Source organism: Danio rerio, chromosome 12 (assembly GCF_052040795.2).
Source record: "Danio rerio strain M-AB ecotype USA chromosome 12, GRCz13ab, whole genome shotgun sequence".
In the NCBI taxonomy this organism is placed as follows: Eukaryota; Metazoa; Chordata; class Actinopteri; order Cypriniformes; family Danionidae; genus Danio; species Danio rerio.
Window position 1 is genome coordinate 10,045,986 of NC_141032.1, and position 18,514 is coordinate 10,064,499.

The 18,514-nt window shown below is 36.3% G+C and overlaps 2 protein-coding genes and 1 long non-coding RNA gene across 8 annotated transcripts in view; 1 reads left to right on the forward strand and 2 right to left on the reverse strand.

Annotated features, from left to right (window-relative positions):
• erbb2 (erb-b2 receptor tyrosine kinase 2) overlaps positions 1 to 2,506 on the reverse strand; it is an 83,857-nt gene extending 81,351 nt beyond the window's left edge. Inside the window, exon 1 of one of the 2 annotated variants that reach the window (XR_015503311.1) lies at positions 2,245 to 2,506. Coding sequence is in view for 1 of the 2 variants with exons in the window: in NM_200119.2 (NP_956413.2) it covers positions 2,245 to 2,323 (79 nt within the window). In the remaining variant the exon portion in view is untranslated. 2 annotated transcript variants of the gene reach the window in all.
• LOC147841278 (uncharacterized) overlaps positions 1 to 18,514 on the forward strand; it is a 159,689-nt gene that overhangs the window by 138,664 nt on the left and 2,511 nt on the right. The window lies entirely within an intron of this gene.
• Positions 10,466 to 18,514, reverse strand: part of pgap3 (post-GPI attachment to proteins phospholipase 3) — a 33,653-nt gene continuing 25,604 nt past the window's right edge. The window contains 2 exon segments of one of the 5 annotated variants that reach the window (NM_001114591.2): positions 10,466 to 11,806; positions 11,834 to 16,959. In NM_001114591.2, the coding sequence (NP_001108063.2) occupies positions 16,896 to 16,959 (64 nt within the window). In that variant the 3' untranslated portion in view covers positions 10,466 to 11,806; positions 11,834 to 16,895. 5 annotated transcript variants of the gene reach the window in all.

The window sequence follows — 18,514 nt, forward strand, 5'->3', positions numbered from 1 at the left end:
TGGGTCCATGTGGGTTCCAGTAGGTCTTCTGCAGTATTTGTGATGATTGGGATGCAGTTCAACAGATTATTCAGTGGAAAAATCTACCTTCTGCCACTTTTCCAAATGATCAACTAGAAGTCTAGTTATTATTTGTTGCTCTTACAACTGGGATCGACGAGAAGACTTTCGTCAGGTAATGTACATAATAATTTACTATATATTTTTTTAGATACTAGTATTCAGCTTTCAGTGCAATTTAAAGGCTTAACTTGGTTAATTAGGTTAACTAGGGGAGTTAGGGTGATTAGGAAAATCATTGTATAACAGTTCTGTAGACAATCGAAAACAAAAGTTGCTTAAGATGGCTAATAATATTGACCTTAAAATGTTTTTTAAATAAAAAAACTGCTTTTATTCCAGCTGAAATAAATAAAACTTTATTCAGAAGGAAAAATACTAAAGGAAATGCAGTGAAAATTTCCTTGTTCCATTAAAAATCCTTTTACAGAAGGGCTAATATTTTTGACTTCATCCGTATAATAAGAAAGACACATTTTTTTCAGTGAATTCTGATCATGTTAGTCATTCAGCAAACTTAGAAACACAAAAACATCCAGTACTCATGCGTGCGTTTGTTTTGATACGTGTGTAATCAGAAACTGGCACAGTTAACTTAACACTAAACTTTAAAACAAGCGACCTTTGGAATAACTTTGTTCGGGCTGCAGGAAGGAGAGTATGATTTCCTAAGAAAACAGATATTCTTCCTTTACCAAGTACATATATATCAATATCACACAAAAAGCAGTGAAAAGAAATTCAATAAGTCAATCAAAATAAAAAAAACTAAAAATTGTGTCATGCAGAAAAGCTTCAAACCTATTAAACACCCCAGAAAACTCATAGTGTGCATATTTTTGTCAGTATTAGCAGATTCATTGTTTTATGTGTTGTTGAACTTAAATAAGATAGAATAAAAAATAAAATACACATAAAGTGTTATAAAAACAATACTAATAATTCCCAAATGTACCAAAACATAATGGTAGTACTAAAGTAATAACATGCTTTATGTATTTACTATGGCGTAAACAAAATAAAACTGAGCGTACTGTACTGTGGAATTGTATTGTTATTATTCAGTAGTAGCATACAAGTGGTACAATAGTATCTAAAACACTTATACCATAGTGTTGACACAACAATTTTGTGTATTTACTATTAATTCTTATAACAATAATGTATTTTAAAATGCTATTGTTGTTGTTAGTTGTCGCCTTCATCGTGTTGTTGTTGCTGTCCTGAGCTAATGACTTGATTAACTGCTATTATTGTATCATTACCTATTGTTAGAAAACATACTTGTGTATCATTGTTATTATCATGTTGTTGTTGTTGTTGTTTCGTGATCAGTTGTTATTGGATGTTATTATTAAACGTTTGGTTGTCTTTTTGTAGTGCGCCATTCTAAGATAAATCGTTAGTGTGGGGTTCTTTCAGATGTGATACTGGAGTGATACTGACATATCAGGAATAGTGCCCATTAAACTCGTGAACTCTGGGCTGTCGGGTTTCAGCGCTATTGTCATGCAAAAGTTGCAAATCAAGTTTGTGTGACATACTTCACTTAAGACTAATGCGCCAACAGTACGAGAAAAAACCGACATGATTTTCTGAACACAATTTAAACACGTTCAAGTAGCCTATGCAAAATAAATACAGATTTAAATAGTAGGCTAGTAAATCTGTCAACCTTTTTAAAAACAAGTAAAGAAAAAAATCTCAGATTTCACATTGTGTCTACGCTGTAAAAACGCTGTATTTCACACAATTCCTTCATATTTGTACACATTTAGGTGGATTGAACATAAAACAATTAAGTTGTCCTAAAGAAAAGTTAAGAATTTTGTTGTTTCAGCTCATTTTAGTAGTTAAAGTAGTTGGAACAAGCAACAAAAGTAACTTTTAGAACATAAATCTGCAACAAGCGACGCTACAAAATTAGCCCACGGGCCCCCAAAACTGGACTCGAAGAGTGGCGTGAAAATGCGGTGGGCCCCGCGGCCAGTCGCACCGCGTCTTCGGCACCGTAAACGGGTGTCAACTGCTTGAGTAGCACGCCATGTCTCCACGAGATTGTGTCCTGCTGTAGTTTGTTCGTCTAAAATTCCATTTCTGTCCATTGAATTTAAAACAATTTAATACGCAAAAACATAAATAGGAATTTATGGGATAGTCTGGGAATGTGTGGAGTTGACCAACCTTCTCTCCCTGTGGCGGCTGTAATGCCCAACAGCAGCAGGAGGACCCAGGCGAGCCCAAAACTTCTGTCCGCCTCCATCGATTATTCCTCCATTAGTTGATAATAATCCTTCAGTGCATACCCAGATCCAGAACACGTTACACAAATCTCCCACGTGTAGGTCCAAAGCGTTTAATAAACCTGTTTTTGGGCTCTTTGTTATTTCCCGAATACCAACAACTTCCTGGCAGGAGCGAATGCGCCCGACTTTCCAGTCAGTGTGCGCGCGCGCTCGTGTGTGTGTGTTTGTGTGTGTGTGTGTGTGCAATAATACGCGCGTTCCCGCGGAGGAGTGGCAGTACAGATTGACTCCAGCAACTCTACTGACACATTTGCCAATTATGCAGTATGAGGAGCAGCAGTTATCATGTTTTACTTCAGTGAATATCTCTCACATTTAAGTTCAATTAGCCCAAAGTTCAAAAAAGCTGCTGTTACTCCCATGAAAAGAGTTCAGTGAACACGGGTCAAAAGCTTGGTCAAAACCAATTGGACTTTTGTTCCTCTTTGAAACACATTTTACATTTACATTTAGTCATTTAGCAGACGCTTTTATCCAAAGCGACTTACAAATGAGGACAAGGAAGCAATTTACACAACCAAGAGCAACAATGAATAAGTACTAAAGGCAAGTTTCAGGTCTGTAAAGTCTAAGAAGGGAAGTGTTAGTAGTGTTTTTTTTTTATTTTTTTTTATTTTTTTTTTATTTATTTTTTTTTTTTTTTTTTTTGTACAATTAGTGTGATATTCAAAGAGGCAATTGCAGCTTAGGAAGTGAAGTGGAGACTAAATAGTTGAGTTTTTAGTCGTTTCTTGAAAATAGCGAGTGACTCTGCTGTTCTGATGCAGTTAGGGAGTTCATTCCACCAACTGGGCAGATTGAGCGTGAGCGTTCGCGAAAGTGATTTTTTCCCTCTTTGGGATGGAACCACGAGGCGACGTTCATTCACAGAACGCAAGTTTCTGGAGGGCACATAGATCTGCAGAAGTGAGTGCAGATAAGAAGGTGCTAGGCCAGAAGTCACTTTGTAGGCAAACATCAGAGTTTTGAATTTGATGCGAGCAGCAACTGGCAGCCAGTGCAAACGGACTAGCAGTGGAGTGACATGTGCTCGTTTAGGTTCATTGAAGACAACTCGTGCTGCTGCATTCTGGAGCAGTTGAAGAGGCTTGATAGAGTTAGCTGGAAGCCCAGCTAGTAGAGAGTTGCAGTAATCCAGTTTGGAGAGAACAAGAGCTTGAACAAGGAGTTGAGCTGCATGTTCAGATAAGAAGGGTCGGATCTTTCTGATGTTATAGAGTGCAAATCTGCACGATCGAGCAGTTCTAGAAATGTGGTCAGAGAAGTTTAGTTGGTCATCAATCGTTACTCCAAGGCTTTTCACCATTTTGGATGCAGTAATGGTTGCCCCATCCATCTGGATTGAAAAGTTATGGTGTAGAGTCGGGTTGGCAGAAACTACAAGCATTTCCGTTTTTGCGAGGTTCAGCTGAAGATGATGATCTTTCATCCAGTGTGAAATATCCAACAGGCAGGCTGAGATACGAGCTGGAACCGAGGGATCATCAGGATGAAAAGAGAGGTATAGCTGGGTGTCATCAGCATAGCAGTGGTAGGAGAATCCATGTCTCTGGATGACTGGTCCTAGAGATGATGTGTAGATGGAGAAGAGAAGTGGCCCAAGAACAGAGCCTTGAGGTACCCCAGTGTTTAGATGCTGTAGGTTGGACACCTCTCCCCTCCAAGACACCCTGAATGACCTGTCAGAGAGGTAAGATCTAAACCATTGTATAACAGTGCCCGCAACGCCCAGTGACTCAAGCGTAGATAGCAGGATCTGGTGGTTGACAGTGTCAAAAGCAGCTGACAAGTCCAGCAAAATGAGGACTGATGATTTAGAGTCTGCTTTAGCCAGTCTGAGATCCTCCACGACCGAGAGCAGGGCAGTCTCAGTTGAGTGGCCTTTCTTAAAGCCGGATTGCTTGTTGTCCATGAGATTGTTTTGAGTAAGAAAGTCCAGGACTTGATTGAACACTACTTTCTCCAGAATCTTGGCCATGAATGGAAGCAGGGATACTGGTCTGTAGTTTTCAAGTAGCGTATGGTCCAGGTTGGGTTTCTTTAGCAGTGGGGTTACCCTAGCCTGCTTAAATGTAGTGGGGAATAAACCAGAGTCAAGAGATGTGTTAATTATGTGAGTCAGTGTTGGTATGACTGCAGGAGAGATGGCTTGCAAGAGATGAGAGGGAATGGGATCGAGTGGACAGGTGGTTGCATGGCTAGATAGCACAAGTTTGGACACCTCAGACTCAGAGAGCTGAGAAAAGGAGGTGAGTGTGTGTGGTGTTGGTGTTGTATCTTGCGTGTTTGTTGTAGGTGCAGCAAATTGAGCACTGATTTTTGCAGTTTTGGTGCAGAAGAATGTAGCAAAGTCATCAGTAGTAAGTGTGGAGGATGCGGGTGGAGGAGGAGGATAGAGGAGGGAGGAAAATGTTTTAAAAAGTAGGCGAGGATTAGTGGCATTGTTGATTTTTAGACGGTAATACGTCTGCTTTGCAGAAGTAACCTCAGCTGAGAAAGAGGACAGAAGAGTTTGGTATGTTAAGAGATGTGCAGGATTTTTAGTTTTCCGCCAAATTCTCTCTGCAGCCCGAAGTTTTGAGCGATGCTCACGGAGAGCATCCGAGAGCCAGGGTGCAGGAGGACTGGCACGGGCTGGCCTGGATGCAAGAGGACATAATCGGTCTAGACATGATGCTAGTGTGGAGCAGAGTGTATTAGTGGCACTGTTCGAATCAAGTGCAGTGAGTTTGCGAGATGGAGGAAGAGAGTCTGAAACAATGGTGGATAGTCTATTGGGTGAGAGAGATCGTAGGTTTCTGCGAAAGGTAACCAGTGTTGGAGTGTGTGGCGGCTCAGGAGTAATGTGGATGTTGAGAGACAGAAGGAAGGAAACACATACCAAATCTGAAAGAGTATATTCACAAAACTGTTAAAAGTCTAGTTTACTCACTATTTAGGCTACTCACCCTCAAGTGTTTCCAAACCTTTAGCAGTTTATTTATTCAAAAGAAGATATGTTGATGTGGATGAAAACTGAATACCTGAAACCATTGACATCCATAAACAGAAAACAAATAGAAGTCAATAGTTACAAGTTTCGATGTTCGACATTAAAAAAAAAAAACTCAAACTGGGTTTTGACTAGTAAAGAGTGAGTAAATGACAGGATTTTCAGTTTTGTGTTATATATCCCTTTAAGATATAAAACTATATGAATGATGAGTCTTCTGACAGAATACATACAGTTTTATAAGATAAACAAATTTTGCGAATCAAAATGCGCCACACATTCTCTATTATAAACAGGTCAGGACTGCAGGCAGGACAGTCAAGTACCTGTATCCTCTTCCTCCGCAGCCAGGACTTTGCAATGTGTGCAGAATGTGGTTTTGCATTGTCTTGTTGAAATATGCATGGGCATCCCTGGAAAAGAAGGCAGCATATTGCACTCCAAAATCTCTATATACTTTTCGGCATTAAAGGTGCCATCACAGAAGTGCAAGTCACTTTTGCCAAGGGCACTGACACAACCCCATACCATGAAAGGTCCTGGGTTTTGGGCTTGTTGCTGGTAACATACTGGATTATCCTTTTCTTCTTTAGTCAGGAGCACACCATTTCTTCCAAAAATACCCGAAATACTGATTCATTTGACCACTGTTCATATTGTGTGTGATGGTCCATCCCAGATGCCTCATAGCCCAGAGCAGTCGACGATGCTTCTGGACACTGTTAACATAGGGCTTTCTTTTAGCACAGAACAGTTTTAACTGGCATTTGTGGATGTACTTGACAAAGGTTTGCCAAAGTTATCCTGAGCCCATGGGGTGATACCGCTTATAGATGAATGACGATTCATGATGCAGTGTTGCCTGAGAGATCAGAGATCATGGTAGTTCAGCTTAGGCTTGCATCCTTGTCCTTTACGCACTGAAATTCCTCCAGATTTCTTTAATTTGGTTATGCACCGCTTCAATATCCAAATGTCTTCCTATCTTTTTTTGAAGAACACTTTTTTAAAACATATTAATCATTTTTTCATGTATTTGTTGGCAAACTGGCGATCCTCGGCCCATCTTTGCTTCTAAAGGACCAGATCTTTCTTAGATGCTGCCTTTGTACCAAATCATAATTACAATCACGTCATTATTTAATCAGTTTACCTGATTTGTAGTCTTAAACTGTGGCATTGGAATGTGTTGCAGCTCTGAATGACAGGAAAGGATGTATACTTACAAATGAACTGAGGTTGACCAGACTAAACACGAAATATTTGTGTGTTTGTATAGTCTGCGATGCGAGGCAGTGGCGCAGTAGGTAGTGTGTCGCCTCTCAGCAAGAAGGTCGCTGGTTCGATCCTCGGCTCACCTGGCGTTTCTGTGTGGGGTTTTTTTGTTTTCCCTGTGTTCGCGCGGGTTTCCTCCGGGTGCTCCGGTTTCCCCCACAATCCAAAGACAAGCGGTACAGGTGAATTGGGTAAGCTAAATTGTCTGTAGTGTTTGAGTGTGTGAATGTGTGTGTGGATGTTTCCCAGAGATGGGTTGCGGCTTGAAGGGCATCCACTGCATAATAATGTGTTGGATAAGTTGGCGGTTTATTCCGCTGTGGCGACCCCAGAGGGACTAAGTCGACAAGAAAATGAATGAATGAATTAATAGTCAAAGTAAGTTTGGAAATCACTACTTTTTTTCTTATTTGTGTTTTACTGTCCCATCCTTTTCTGATTTGGGGTTGCAAAAGTAACTTTTCCAACTGGAACTATTTTAACAAAATAATGAATAATATATGGTGCAAAAAAAAAAAATAATAAATAAAATTTTAAAAGATGTGATAATAAAAAAAACGTAAAAAACTATTGAAAGAGACTTTATAAAATATTTGATTTAGTTGAAATTACGGGGGAAAAATTGCAATACATAGTTAGAATTAAAGCGTATTATTATCCTAAAGATGTTTGGTAATTCCAAATACAAATGTAAAAGGGATACTCATTTCAAGAGTTCACACTTAGCTGATAATCAAAAAAGCGTATTTGGCATGCTGTCCCGGGAGAGAGCCCTGAGCTCGTAATATCCTCGAGCCCGGGGCTCCCTCCCGTTAGAAGGGCGAGAGGGGAATTCGAGGTCAGGTAGGTCTCGAGAACTCCCCTGCTTGTCACCGTGAGAAGTGTAAACTCAGGTTGTATTGGGTGATAATTTGTTTTAGTCGATTGGCTATGGTTTATGTTTTTGGACGGTGGGAGGAAAACCCACGCGAACACGGGGAGAACATGCAAACTCCACACAGAAACACCAACCGGCCCGGTGGGTTGGACTGGCAGTGTTCTTGCTGTGAGGCAACAGTGCTAGCCACTGGGCCACCGTGTCGCCCGATCAGAAAAAGTGGGAGGATGTAGGGGTGGAAAGGGGGGGAGCTTCAAGACGAAGATAACTGGAGTGAAAAACTCAGGTTGTTTATAATGCTTCCGTAATCATCTAATATGGCTGATTACGGAGCTAACAAGGAGCCAGCCGTGTTGATTATAAGCACGTGATCCTCTCGAAATTAGTTTATAAATAAACCACACTTATGCTGGGTACTGTACAAACCGTAAAAAGTAATGTATTTTACGTATTTTATTATTTTTATTTGCCAAAACTGCTGTTTGTGCAGATTTTTCACATTTAAGGCGTGCATTTCTGTTTTCAGTTTTCTCAAAAGACAGTAGACTTGGGGGAAATTCCAGAGAATGGCATGTGTAGCCAAAAGTGTGTTTTTTTTCTCACATTGATAGTGAGCATGTTTGTACCCCAGGCCCAGACTCTGAGAAGTAGGCAGAAAGAGGAGGAGGAAGAATAAACCTCTTTCATTCCAAACTCTCCAGAGTCTCGTCACCTTCATCATGACCCTTTTAATTCAGCCTGCAAGAGAGCAAACCTTATTTCATCTACTAAGTGTGCATTTATTTATGCCAAAGCTTCTCTTGTTGGAAATGACCATCAGCTTCTGGCAAAATGTCCATGATTTCAATGATAAAAAAACCTGTGAAAATGCTGCAGCAAAAATCCATAACCTAGTGAACAGTGAGTTTCCTTAATTATAAATATATACAGTTGAAGTCAGAATTATTAGCCCCCCTTTGATTTAAAAAAAAAAAATTATATATATATATATATATATATATATATATATATATATATATATATATATATATATATATATATATATATATATATATATATATAATATATATCCCAAATGATGTTTAACAGAGCAAGGAATTTTCACAGTATGTCTGATAATATTCTTTCTTTTGGGGAAAGTCTTATTTGTTTTATTTCGACTAGAATAAAAACAGTTTTTAATTTTTTAAACACCATTTTAGGGACTAAATTATTAGCCAAGCCTCTTAAATAAAAAATTATTAGCCACGCCTCTTATGGTGCCACGCCTCTTTTATTTATTTTTTACATTTTCATACAAATTAGCCACTAAACAAAATATAAATCACTAAAAATAAAAATATAAATTACGTTTAAATAAAAGCAGTAAGGTACTTTCTGTTAAGCCAGCCTGATCTTACGATAAAACGTAACTATTTTACGCTTTGTCAGTTTAGTGGCTAATTTGTACTAATTTGAGTACGAAAATGTACGATTTTCTATAGGAGGCATGGCACCAAACCCCACCCCTAAACACAACTGTCATTGGGGAATGAGCAAATCGTACTAAATTGTAAGAATGATATCATACAATGTCATACGAATTAGCCACTAGATCAAAACATTATGACTTGATGTGAGATAGCATTGTTTTAGCTATATTATGAATATGACATTGTCAGATATATGACAGCTAAAGTTTACATACACGGTATAAAAAGGCACAAACCATTTTAAAAAAGTCAGATGTAAATGTGACTAAACTTTTTTCTCTTGTAGGTGAGTTAGGATTATCAATTTTTTTTGTTATGCTTAATAGCAGAATAATGACTTTAATAATAACTTTTCTTGAAATAAAAAAATAACATTATTATGCCTCTGAAAAAGCTCAGATGATGATGTCAAGGTTCTGGAAGTTTCTGATTGGCTAACTAACAACATTTGAGTTAATTGAAGGCACAACTGTAGAATAGTATTTAAGAAAAACCTCAAACACACTGCTTCCTTGTGTGACAACAAGTGAAAATCAACAAGCCAGAATCAACAAAAAAAGCCAGATCACAATTTGCTGAATTACTCTGGAAAAAATAATCATTTTTGGAGACATGTCCTGTGGTCTGATGGAACTAAGATTAAACTGTTTGGCCATAATGACCAGTGTTACATTTGGAGGACAAAGGGGAAAGCTTACAAGCCTAGGAACACCATCCCAACTGTGAAGTATGGGGTTGACAGCATCATGTTGTTGGGCTGTTTTGCTGCAGGAGGGACTGGTTCACTTCACAGCATAGATGCCATCATGAAGAAAGAACATTATGTAGAAATACTGAAGCAACATCTCAAGACATCAGCCAGGAAATTAAAACTTGGCCACAAATGGGTCTTCCAAACAGACCATGACCCTAAGCATACTGCCAAATTAGTTAAAATGTGCTTTAAGGACAACAGAGTAAATGTTTTGGAGTGGCCATCACAAAGCCCTGATCTCAATCCTATAGAAAATTTGTGGGCAGAGTTAAAAAAGCTTGTGCGAGCAAGACAGCCTACAAATCTGACTCAGTTACACCAATTCTGTCAGAAGGAATAGGCCAAAACTCCTTCAAACTATTGTGAAAAGCTTGTGGAAGGTTACCCGAAACATTTGACCAAATTTCTACTGTTTAAAAGCAAAGCTAAAAAAAAATACCAAGGAAATTTATGTAAACTTTTGACTGTCTAGACATTAATACATATATATATTTTTTTTAATTCTCTCATTATTCGGGCATTTAGCAAATGTAAATAATTTAGGTAATACTAACGGAGCTAAAATAGTAAACGTTTAGTATGATTCACCATCAGACATTTAAAAAAATGGTGATTTTCCTTTTTTTTAGACTTTATGTAAACTTCTGGTTTCAACTGTATATGATATATAATATACAACACAAACTAACGTCTCGCAGTGTTAACAAAATAAACACTATTACCACAAAATAATTAATAGAGAACAATTTTATTAATTTCCTCAATGTTTCTTCATACACGTTTGGATCTGTGTATACAGTTGGTGGAGAAAGGTGCATTACAATACAAGACCAAGAAAGAGAGCAAAGAGAAAGTGAAGGTAAGGGAGATTTTACAGGGCAAGTCCATGTTGGCCACAATCAAACTGGCCAAATCAAAAAGAGGGAGAATTTGAAGATTACCCAGAAACCACCTCTGGTATTTGGCCTTATGTTACATTACATACAGACAACAGTGTCAAAAATAATTAGAATAAATAACAAAATACTTTTTCTGAAATTAACTGATTAGCGGTCCGGCCTTACAGTATATCTCATTCCCTTTCTTTATAGTTTCTGTAGGTCAAGTTTACATTCAGCATGCAGGTTTATTTTACAGTACCAAATGCTAAGTGTTCATTTGATGGATGCGATCAGCAGATGATAAAAGATATGACTAGCATTCTGCTTCAGAAAATGTACGAAATAATTAATAGGTAGGTGGAAAAACAATTCAATTAATGTTACTATATTTGAGTGCATAAAGGAATATTTCTAAAGCATCGGACACATGCTGTCGATCACCACAGAAAGCATTCAAACAATGAAATACACATCTTGAGTTCTACTGTAAGCGGATTTCCATTAACAATTCATCACTTGCTGTTTTTACAAACTTGTATAGATTACTCTTTTAAATAAATCTGATGTATTCTGTCATAATGAACAACTTGCCTTCAATATGCTGGTTTTAGCTTGTCCAGGTATAATGCTACTTTGATTTATTTGAATACTTAAAGTTAAAATCAGCCAGATTTTTCCAATGAAAGCAGGACTGTTCCAATTAATTAGTCTGCTTAAATTTTACGTTCGAAAATCTGTCTTTATTTATTTAGTTTTTTCAAAGATTGTTTTTACATTACATCTTGTAAAATTCTTTGAAGCAAGTTGTTTTTGATTATAATCTAATACACTTTGATGTATGAAAGCCCATTTCTGCCACAGGATAAAATAAATAAAGAAATCAAAATGTAAACATTTTTAAATGTAAAAAAAAATTAATAAAATAAAATAACGACTTTGTCAGGTTTCTGACTCTCGTCTAATTTCAACAATTAAATGTCTAGAAGCAGAGCTTATATTTCATTGCATTTAATAAGATTTTACAGTTGATTTTTTGGTCAGTTTTGTAAATATTTTAAATCGTAAAAAAGAAGACGCAGGCTGCTAAAAAGTAAAAATAAAATAAATAAACATATTCATTAAATAATAATTTAGTTTAATCATTATAAAACCATTAATCAAATAAAATGATGACTTTTTTATGTCAGATTTCTGATTTTTATCTAATTTCGAGAATTAAACTTGTTTAGTTCATTGCAATTTTAACCTTCCAAAGTGTACAAATTTTAATAGCAAGATACAAGATCATAACTCTGAAAACTTTAAATTGTGAAACTAAAATATCTTAATTGTGAGGGGGAAAAAGCTAGAAACGTCAGACGCTGACTTGAAATTGCCAGTTTGAAACTCAAATTGCGAGATTTAAGAAGAAAAGTCAGAACTGTGAGATAAAATAGTGACTGCTTTTATTATTTCTCTTATTTTGAGGTGGAAACAAGCTTTCATATGGATGTCCATCACAGATATACTAAAATATCATCCAACATTTCATTTTAAAATTACATATGGAACCCCATTTCTACCCCAGGATAAAAAGTTTAAAAATGTAAACATATTACGATTAAACAAATTAATAAAAAATGAATAAAACAATTAATCAAATCAAATGACGACTTTTTATGTCAGATTACTGATTCTCATCTAATTTCGAGAATTAAACTTATTTAATTCATTGCAATTTTGGCTTTCCGCAGTTTACAAATTTTAAATATCAACAATTTTGAAAACTTTAAATTGTGAGACTAAAATGTTCTAATTGTGAGCGGAAAAAGCTAGAATCGTCAGAGGCTAACATAAACTTGTAGGTCTTGAACTCGAATTGCGAGATATAAACTCATTCCAAGAAGTAAAGTCAGAATTGTGAGATAAAATAGCGACTGCTTTTGTTATTTCTCTTATTCTGAGGTGGAAACAAGCTTCCATACGGATGTCCATCACATAAAAATTTTAATTTCATCCAACATCATCGAAAGTTATCAATTAGCTGTGAAACCATGTCATATCTTTAGATATACTGCAGCATTTTTATTACAATTAATCTAATTTCGATAATTAAACTGATGTAATTCATTGCAATTTGGGAATTTAAGTTTACAAATTTTAAATTGCAAAAATTTTGAAAACTTTGAATTGTGAGACTAAAACACCCTTCAAGAGTTCGCACTTAGATATGCTTAGCATTTATAGTAGGTGTGGCATGCTATCCCGGGAGAGAACCCTGAGCTCAGAGATATTTGAGCCCAGGGTTCCCACCCGGTCAATAAGCATATCAGAAGATCCGAGATCAGGTAGGTCTCGAGAGCTCCCCCTTGGAAAAGGAAGGAAAAGGAGGAGATGGGGTGGAAGGGGGGATTCTTTCAAAACGAAGATAGAGCAGTAGGGAAAAAATAATCCATTTATAGTAAACCAGGATCACTCTGATTGGATTATTACTGATTACAGATGAGGGGCCAGTCATGCTCAATCATATCACGTGCTCCTCTCGAATTTAGTTTATGAAACTTCACTTATTGTAAGGGGAAAAAGCTAAAATCGTCAGGCGATAACATGAAACTGCAGGTTTTGCACTCAAATTGCGAGATATAGAATAATTTCAAAAAGAAGGTCAGAATTGTGAGATAAAATAGCAACTGCTTTTATTATTTCTCTTATTCTGAGGTGGAAACAAGCTTCCTTATGGATGTCCATCACAGATATACAGTAACATGGTAAAACCGTGTCATATCTATAGAAATCCTGACTCTCAAAAAACAGAAGTGATGAATTGTTAAGTCTGATCGACGGCTCGCCATCACAGTTCTGGATACACTTGTTGTCCCTCCCTCCCCCTCTATACCACTTTTAGCCTTTCTAAATGGCTATATTTACCCTCCAGGCCGATCATGCTTGTACTCTTGTTCTGACACACACACACACACACACACACACACACACACACACATAAAGTGCACAAGTGACCATTTGGAACAAAGACATATCAGGCAATAAAATGTGATTTTGGCTCCAGTAAAAACTCTACGAACTGTAAAAGTTGTGAGTTTTGATTTAAAATGATGTCGAGAAAAAGTCTGGCACAACGAGTTGGAGTTTGTGGATGGTGAGAGATTTGTGGATACTCACACGCACACATACGCAGAGAGAGAGAGAGAGAGAAGTGCTGCCTTGTATGAACAATAAACAGATTAAAAATGTAAGGCATAGTGTGACAAGTGTTCTGAAGAGAAGGAGCTTAATAACATTGCTAAGAATATAAGCTGTCAGGTTGCTATAGTAATAAATGTGTGTAAATGTGATGCATGACAAGCTCAGATTGCACAGCAACTAACACACACACACACACACACACACACACTCACAAACACACTACATTTTTTTATCCATTTCCATCAACTCTGGTGGAAAACCAATCCTATGTAATATTTTCATTGCAAAGGCATTCTTGGTGAAAGTAAATCAAATTCACCCCTCCCCCCCAACCCGTCCCACATCAAAACAATAAATAAAATCAAACAATCAAAATAAAAAAGCTTCAACAAAAAGCACAAAGTGATCTAGGATATATAAAACTGTATGGAAATGAAAGATAAAGCAGCGAATTCAGAGAAAAATCATGCTATAAAATCCCTTTCGAAGATTTACAAGGAAAAAGTCTTTTCAAGATCTCGATTCTAGCCACTCTCCTTAAACCCATAAAAAGGAATAGTTCACCTAAAGCAATGTCCCAGCGAAACACAAAGGGAGACGTTTAATAGAATGTTTATGCTGTTCCTGTCCATACAAAGTAAAAACTTGATCAAGTAAGATGTGTGGTGCTGATTCTAGCCACTCTCCTTAAACCCATAAGTAGGAATAGTTCACCCAAAGCAATGTCCAATTGGAACAAAAAGGGAGACATTTAGTAGAATGTTCATGCTGTTCTTGTCTAAGTAAAGCAAAAATATAGCAACCAAGATATATACAGTTGAATAATTAGCCCCCTTTGAATTTTTTTCTTTTTTAAATATTTCCCAAATGATGTTAAACAGAGCAAGGAAATTTTCACAGTATGTCTGATAATATTTTTTCTTCTGGAGAAAGTCTTTTTGTCTTATTTGTTTCATTTCGGCTACAAAAAAAAGCAGTTTATAATTTTTTTAAAAGCCATTTTAAGGTCAAAATTATTAGCCCCTTCAAGCTATATATTTTTTTCGATAGTCTACAGAACAAACCATCGTTATAAAATAACTTGCCTAATTACCCTAACCTGCCTAGTTAACCTAGTTAAGCCTTTAAATGTCGCTTTAAGCTGTATAGAAGTGTCTTGAAAAAGATCTAGTCAAATATTATTTACTGTCATCATGGCAAAGATAAAATAAATCAGTTATTAGAATTGAGGTATTAAAACTATTATGTTTAGAAATGTGTTGAAAAAAATGTTCTCTCAGTTAAATAGAAATTAGGGAAAAAATAAACGGGGCTAATAACTCAGGGGGGCTAATAACTCCGACTTCAACTGTAACACTGCAAAATGGGTAACTAAAAAAGGCACAATTTTTTCATTTACACTAGAAATGGTATAGTTCTTGGAAAAAAAAACAGCATGGTTCTCGTCACGGTTAGTTTTTTTTTTTTAGTTTTGAAGTGAGTGTTTGGAGTGTTTTGGTTTGACTGGATTATGTGATTCCACATTATAAATTCCTCTCTCTCTAGTCTTTTTTTTTTTTTTTTTGAGAAATTGGCTGCAGCGTTTGTGTGCTTGAAAGAGAGAGTGTATACAGGGTTTCTACAGGTTTCATAAAGTCAAATTTAAGACTTTTAAGACCACTACAAATGAAATTTTAGACCCACACAAGGCTAAACGCTACAGATTTTATCCAACATCCCAGTTATTAAAAACCATTAAAACACGTGTTATTGTAAAGGAGATAGGTAAATCATATTAGTAAATCAAATTAATAAATAAACTTTTATTTTGTTGTTTTTTTTATAATAATGTTGAACATTAGTAAATTAAATTTGTATGTTTAAATTCAGCCTATATAAATTGTTTGCAACCACTTTATCTTTGAAAAAAGGATTTACTAATTTAGTTAAGGTAAGTGGCTGCAAACAATTTATTAAGGCTGAATTTAAACAAACTAATTAAATTTAGTAATTTAGTTACTTTATTTGTTTGTTTAAATTCAGCCTATATAAATTGTTTGCAACCACTTACCTTAAGTTTTTAGTAAATCTAATAAATAATTTTTTCAGTATGTATAATAGGAAGATGTGCAATGCTAGAGCTTTGATGTAAAAATATCATGAGTTATGTTTGTCCAATCAATGCTTCTAATGGATTAGTATTGTACCCAAGAATACCTTTTTAACAGATAAACCTAGGTCAATTTTGAAGAATAAAATAAGATTCAGTTTTCCCAGGATTGTGTTACACCAGGTTACATATTCCACAAAAAATACTTTAAGGCCATTGTCATTATATGAACTATTTCTTTAAATCTCCAGTGATTAAAGTTGATAAAAAATGGTTAAAAAGTAAACAATAAAAATGATGGGTAACTTGATATGCACATCAACAAAACGCCTAATCAATCATAGTCAGTGCTGGGAGATCAGAGAACTGTAAACAGTGAAAAAACTAATGAACACTGTCGCCGTCTGCTGGTCACTCCTGATATTGCACCTAAATGAGTAAAACCGTCACGCGTCTCAGAAACAGAGCTCACACTGCTCACTCATAACCCCTCCTGAGTTCAGCACGCTTATAATAAACACATGTTTTAAAAGTAAAAATTGATCTCATCTCAGAATAAAATTCACTTCAGGGCTATTAAGTCACACAGCACAAATGTAGACGGATATGAATTGGAGATATGCAAAGGTAATTGTTAGCAATGACGGTGCACCTCTTTAAAAGTGTGCCATGTTGATAAAGTGGTTAAGAAAGGCTAATTTTCTTCTCAATCGAAGGCAAAGCTCAGTGAATGCAAATATCAATCAGGTTTCGACTATTGTAAAGTGGCACATCTTTAAAACCGGACCAAACGACGACCAGTACAAAGCAAAAATAAAATAAAATGATAAAATATGGTTTTAAAATATGGTAAAAACTAAATGTAAACACAAGAAAATGGTGAAATTGGAACCCCAGGACATGTGCCGGAAAAACCACTGCCATGAGGCCTGGCTCAGTCCGGCTTGCACTTGCCCTGATGGGAAGGATTTCATAGGAGGGGTTGTGGTTCTGAGACTGATTCCTCCTAGTCCAGTTTCACTCCAGGCTTCTCTGTGTTCAGGAGGTGAAGGCTGTCGTCTATCAGAAAACTGCAGAAACAGAAAAGCAAAGACAAATGCAGATTGTAAAAAAAGTTGTAAATAAAAATGATCTTTTATATAAAAATGTAACAGTTTGCATTTATAAAGTGTTTCACACAGGTGAGTGGTTTGACAAACCACCCGTAGAAACACTCTTCTCTCTATAGAACTTAATTCTCTGAGCACAAACAGTTATTTTGTATAATTATCACTTCTTGTGTTTTGCCTCTTCTTGTTGAATCGCTGAACGCCTCCTGAATTGTAAGCCACTTTGGACAAAAGCATCTACTAAATGACTACAAAATTGTTTAATTTGTTTTTGTTACTGGCTGTTTCTTTGTAATTATTAATTAGCTCTGGTTTTACAAGCTGAATTTGAGGGATTTTTGGGGTTGTGTTTGAGATGATAAAAAAGATGAAAGCTGAAGTTTTTACCACAAATTAGCTTCTTCCAAGTAAAAAAATAATGCAGAATCGTAAATGCTGTAATGTTTTTTAACTGTAATGTAGTAAAGTACTTGAATTAATATGTTAGAGTTATTTTATATTTGCTATGGTAATACAGCAACTATAATAAACTAAACTAATTACCTAATACTGTAGTTTACTACACCTATAGGGTATATTATACTACAATATACCACAGTTTACTGTACTAAAAACAAAATTGTCATACAATATTTATTACAATTCACATTTAATACTACAGTATGCTGTAGCATTATTAACAAAGATTTGTGAACACTTTAATATGTATATACAGTAAAATACACTTTTGCTACAGTATAGTTCGAAACCACAATATATATGCATTGTTTGTCAATAACAAAGCATTTGTTAAAGGAATTAGGAACGATACTGTAAAGCAGGCATGTTTAAACTCGGTCCTAGAGGGCCGGTGTCCTGCAAAGTTGAGTTCCAACCCCAATCAGACTCACCTGGGCAAGCAAACCAAGCTCTTTCTAGGCTATCTAGAACATCCTTGCAAGTGTGTTGAGGCAAGTTAGAGCCAAAAATTTGCAGGATACCGGCCCTCCAGGACCGAGTTTGGACACCCCAGCTGTAAAGTGTACACTATTCTAACATTATCTAATGTGTTACTAACATCTGTTAACTCTTTACTAACATAATTAAACAATATGGAAGGCTCAGGCTAGATTCATAGGCCCCCATTAGCAGTCAACCGATATGGGTTTTTGTGAAGGCCAAAGTCGATATCATGGAAAGCTGGGTGACCAATTGCTGATATTAAGCCCATAATAAACTGAATTTAAAAATTGAATTACATTCAATAAATACATGTTTCCATGGTGAAAATGACATGAATATGACAGTGGGTATAAAGTGCAAAAAATGACCAATATCGGCCATGGCTATATATCGGTTGACCACTAGTCCCCACCAACCTCAAAAGCAAATCTATGCCCTTGCTGCAGACTAACATGCACGTGTGAGAGTGCACCTGTAAAAGAGGAAATGGACAGGCACAAAGCTGTGATATATCAGGACTAGTGGTCGACCAATATATCAGCCATGACAATATTTTGGCTTACCACTAGTCCTT